At 38.5% G+C, this 5,256-nt stretch overlaps 1 protein-coding gene across 1 annotated transcript in view; it reads right to left on the bottom strand.

Annotated features, from left to right (window-relative positions):
- Positions 1-1,344: 1,344 nt before the first annotated feature.
- The window catches only part of LOC126387094 (B-cell receptor CD22-like), a 5,452-nt gene continuing 1,540 nt past the window's right edge, over positions 1,345-5,256 (bottom strand). The window contains exons 3-6 of the mRNA XM_050039650.1: positions 4,414-4,495; positions 3,682-3,742; positions 2,821-2,981; positions 1,345-2,240 (exon numbers count right to left, since the gene is read on the bottom strand). Coding sequence (XP_049895607.1) covers positions 2,177-2,240; positions 2,821-2,981; positions 3,682-3,742; positions 4,414-4,495 — 368 coding nt within the window. The 3' untranslated portion in view covers positions 1,345-2,176. The remainder of the gene's footprint in view (positions 2,241-2,820; positions 2,982-3,681; positions 3,743-4,413; positions 4,496-5,256) is intronic.

The raw sequence follows: 5,256 nt of genomic DNA, 5'->3' as shown, positions 1-5,256 counted from the left end.
TATGTCATTAAAAAGTCATAGTATAGTACGTCATAAAAAAGTCATAGTATAGTATGTCAAAAAAAAAGTTATAATATAGTATGTCATTAAAAAGTCATAGTATAGTACGTCATGAAAAAGTCATAGTATAGTATGTCAAAAAAAAAGTTATAGTATGTCATTAAAAAGTCATAGTATAGTATGTAAAAAAAAAAAGTTACAATATAGTATGTCATTAAAAAGTCATAGTATAGTAAGTCACTGTTGCAACAGTGAAACTGCAGTCAAAGATATATCATAGCCATTTTTAGGCAAAGTGGTTAAACAAGGTTCACTGTTCTTATTTTGTTTTTTCTCCCTGTCTGTCAGATTAACCTACATGTTGGGAAAGGACACCTGGGTGGAACGCTGGCCTACATCTGCAGAGTGCTCCAACAACCCCAGCCTTCAAGCTAAATGCAAGAACCTCGAGGACACTGCATATGAACTGTCTGTCAATGGCTGCAGGCTGTAGAAGTGTCTAAGCACCAACTGAACACCATTCTCCTGTGCAATTTTGATGTAAAGATGGCAAATTACTGGGCACACAAAGATTTAGTGGTAATTTTAGGGTTAAAGCCTGTGCAATGAAGACATAAAAACAAGTTGTGTTTTCACTGCGGAAAAAAGAACTGAAAGCAGACCTGGTTACAGCAGCATGCCCATCTCTACTGTGATGTTAAAATAAGAATGAGGAAGAACTACATCCTACTGGCAGCGACAGAGAACACTGTACCATCTCCTCAAGGGTATTATAGTTTTTATAGAATGCTCAACATAAAACAAAATTATCAAACCGTCAAATATCCTACTGTAACATGAGCTAACATTACACATATTGTTGATGAAGGGTTGTTATTAGTATAACACATTGCAGCAAAAGGCATTATTCTACATGCTCATTATAATAATGATATTATAATAATAATTAAACTAATAAAAAGGTTGAGAAATGTTTTTTTTAAATTTACAGGTCAGTCAGTTAATGTTCTGTGTGGAGTTCATACTGTTACATTGTTGTTAGCCTGAAAGGTTAAAGGAGCAGTTCACCCTAAAATCAATATTACATATTTTCCCTTTTACCTGCAGCGCTATTTATCAGTCAAGATTGTTTTGTTGTGAGTTTCTGAGTGTTGGAGATATTAGCTGTAGAGATATCTGCCTTTTCTTGAATATAATGGAACTAGATGGCACTCGGCTTGTGGTGCTCTAAGTGACAAAAATACATTTGAAAAACTCAACAGCAATGTCTCTTTCCGGAAATCATGACACAGATGTGCAAGATAATCCTCAGACCTTGTTGTGAGCAGTTTCAAATAAGAACTATTTTCTTTCTACCGAACTACAAACGGTATTACCATGCAGAAGGAAGTGTGCATCTACCACTGGCTCACCTAGCACCACTGAGCCAGTTATGAGTATGTCCATGAGTAGATGCATGCCTCCTTAGTGATACGGTTGGTGGGTACAATTCAGTAAAAAGAAAATAGTTCCTACATGAAACTGCTCAGAACAAAGTCTGTGGATTACCTTGAGAAACCTGGTCATGATTTCTGAATAGAGACATTGCTGCTGAGTTTTTAAAATGTATTTTTGGGGCTTTGAGCACCACAATCCAGGTGCCATCTAGTTCCATTTTATTGGACAGAAGGCAGACATTTCTTCAGCGGATATCTCAAACACTCTCCATCCCAACCTAGATTGATAAATAGCACTACAGGTAAAAGGAAAAATAAGTATATTTGACTTTTAACTGCCCCTTTAAAACCCTAATTCCTTCCACATATCTATCAGTTTTAAAGGGTTAACTATCTGCTGGGTGTTAAAACTGACAGTCATCCATACGAAGAACAGGAAGTCAGTGACAGAAAAAGCAAACTAAGTTTTCTTCCTTGAGTCTGTCCCTCTAGTATAAACACACGTCTGCAAAACATGTAGAAAACAATTGTGTTTACAATAAACAGCATTAGATATTTTACATATTGTTTCGGGGTAATATATGCTGACTATTAATAACAAGCTGTGTTCTGCACAAATTTGTAAATTTGAATTGTTGTCAAAAAATGTTTGGATGTCTCAATGCTGTGTACTCAGAATTACATTAAATAAATGGTTACATGCTAAAATAAACAAACTACGTCATATAAATACCATATGTTCAGCGGGTTTTGTTGATTGTGCTGTACAGTGCAGCTGGATCCTCTCCGGTTGATTTCTGACATCTGGTTTTCAAAGAAAAAAATAATCAAGGAATTTTGCAGATAAAGTAATAAATGATACAAACAGTGGTCATAAAACAGGTAAAATGACATAAGGCAAATGCAACAGCCATGAAATTACTCCAAGCTAATGTAATTTCAACCTTAAAGGTATACTATGCAGGAATTGTTGGCCACTGTTTATAAACTCTATCACCAGCAAAACTGAGAGCCAAACCCAGGTTCACTCGTTTTGGAACAAGCTTTGTCCACTTGCTGTTTGGCGTTGCTATTTTTGGATTTTTTCCACACTGTGTCCATGATTTTCCGAGCTTCCTCTGAGATGCCTGCTGCCCATGGTCTGGCACCTGGTAGCCACCATTTTAAAAAGTCACAACCTCACCTGCCTGCTGTGCCGAGGGACGTCCCGAACACAGCAAAATAAGAAGAACATAAGGAAATACAGGAGGAGGGCAGGGTCTCACACACTTTTAGTGGGTCATGAGTAATGATTGAGAGGGATTACTTTAGTATGAGTCAATCATTTTTGGGAACATCCTGCGTAGTATACCTTCAAAGTCAGAACACTCTTCCTGTTGCTCACCTCTTAAATGTGACATCAGCATACACAACACTCTCCTCAGTCTCGTGTCTGTGGGGCTGAACTGGTCTGACGGCCAAATCTGCCTGGTTCTTGCAAAATCGGACACTGGCATAGTGAAGGTCGTCCTGCGGGTCGTCCAGCTGTCTCCCAGGTGGAAGATACTGCGGACAAGATTGCTGTTACTTAAAGGGCTTTTTAAAAGGGACATTTCCTGGATATAAATCCTGTTGCGCTAGAATATGAAAGTAAAAATTACCCAATGCCTCCCTAAAACAATCTTGAATTTTAATAGAACCTTGGGTTGTACAACTGATCCATCCATTTTCTGCTGCTTATCTGGGTTTGGTCATGGTGATAGTAAGAGTCTCAAAGCACAGTCGCCCACGTGTCCTTCTCCCCAGCCACATCCTGTGGCTTTTGCTGGCAGATCCCCTGAGATATGTCCTGTCAGATCCAGTAAGTTCTGGGTCTGCTTCAAGATCTTCTCCCACTTGCTCTGTATGTGCTTAGAGTACCTCAACAAAGACTCCTTCAGCATCTATCTTGAGCCCAGAGGTTCATTTTGGCTGCTTGTAACCGGAATGTCGTTCTTTCTCTACTTTACCCAGAACTGACTACCATAGATTACCAGCCCCCTCTTCACCAACACGGTCCAGAAAAAAAAAAAAAGAAAAAAAAAACTAACAAGCAACTTGAACTTCACATTAAAATTCTGATTATAATTCCTATATTTTTTTTTTCTTTTTTTTTTTGTTGGTCTGAACAGAAGTGCTTCTACATGTGACCCAGAAGTCTGAGCTGAACTGTTGAAACAGAATGATTTTTCTTTTGCATTGCGATTGTTCAGCTCTTCTTCCTCACCTGTGTCCTGTAGTCTGATCTCTCCCCAGACTTGAATGATTGCTTGGCAGCCCTCTTCTTTCTGGTTAGAAGAATTAAAAAATAAATGAATTAATATTTTTACTCTACCGAAGTAATATGAACAATGATATTATGAAAGAGAAATTTCAGTTTCAAGAAACCTGGGTCTTATTTCTGCGGTTTTGGCCATGATCCTTTTCTGTAGCATTAACAGTGTAGCTACCATCCAAGTGAATTACTGACATCAAGGAATGTGGCAGCAATGAGTCACACAATCACACAGGTTTTAAACAAACCTCCAGCGTACGCAAATACGTTTGGAAAGGACACGTGAGGCCACACTTCATCATCACCGTAAACATCTGTCAAAGATTACAGGCCCACTTCCTCTTTCAACTTTGACCTACCATACCTACCACAGTTGTGTGTGCACACAGTGAGGGCACAGTGTGCTTCTTTTCAGTTTCACTGCGGTTTCAGTTTCAGTTTCAGTGGTTTAGAGAATCTGAGTGAACTATTGGCTTGTTCTGTATTCTGTCCAACGAGGAGAGAAAAATGAGATCGGCCAAAGTTGTAACAACGTCCTTTGTGTTTCCAGATGACTTTGGTGACAACCGTCTTGTCATTAGTGTCAGAATATATGGCCAAACTTCTCCAACAATAAGATCCAAGTTGTAATACATCGTAATTTGACTTAAAGAAACAATAATTTATCGGAAGATAACTGCTTACCTAGTCAGTATAAAGACAGAGAGAAGTATGACAGCGAGGACAACTGTAGTGGTTGTTCCAACAGCTGTTGATTTCCATGCTCCTAGAAGTGGTGATAAGATGACAACACTGAATTAATTTGACTGTTACAGGATGTTTACGACCATTATGTTGCACCTTGTTCTTACATCTGAATATATTCTTTGGGACAGGGAAAGTATCATGGCTATAATCCTTTATGCATCTGTCCATCTATTTCTAAGTCTAGTCTTCACTGCTCAATAATGTTGAAACAAACCTCTGGAAACCCTCAAGACCTGAAGTGAGTCCGAGTCATTTCATCGTCACAGTTTCGGTCAGAAACAGCAGCAATACATATCAAGTATGTTCAGACGTGATGGTAAGTTGGCTTCGTAACTTTACTGCAACATAGTAGCCAACTGTGACAAGGTGACAAGTCATAATCAAGACAACCCAAACAATGTCAACTTGTCATTACAAAAGATGAATGACAACAGTCATAAACGTTTATGACATGTACATAATGTTCATGACAGGTTCATGACCATGTCATGTCATAGTTATGACAGTGTCATGTCATGTAGATACTTTCAAGTACCTGAATTTTCATGTAAGTGGACTGTTAAATGTTATTAAAGGGAAATTTCGGTTTATTTCAACCTGTCTCCTATTGTCCTAAATTTGTTTCAAGTGACTAGTGACATAAAAATAATAGTTAGCATGTTAGCCGTTAGCCTAGATACAGCCGGGGCGCATAGTAGCGTCAGACCTGTTAAAACGTAAGTGAACGGGCAACCTTCAAGTGCAAAGTTAGTCCACTAAACAAGCTTTTTTTCCACAAAG

Source organism: Epinephelus moara, unplaced genomic scaffold (assembly GCF_006386435.1).
Source record: "Epinephelus moara isolate mb unplaced genomic scaffold, YSFRI_EMoa_1.0 scaffold1995, whole genome shotgun sequence".
In the NCBI taxonomy this organism is placed as follows: domain Eukaryota; kingdom Metazoa; phylum Chordata; class Actinopteri; order Perciformes; family Serranidae; genus Epinephelus; species Epinephelus moara.
This window is presented reverse-complemented; position numbering and strand designations above follow the sequence as displayed.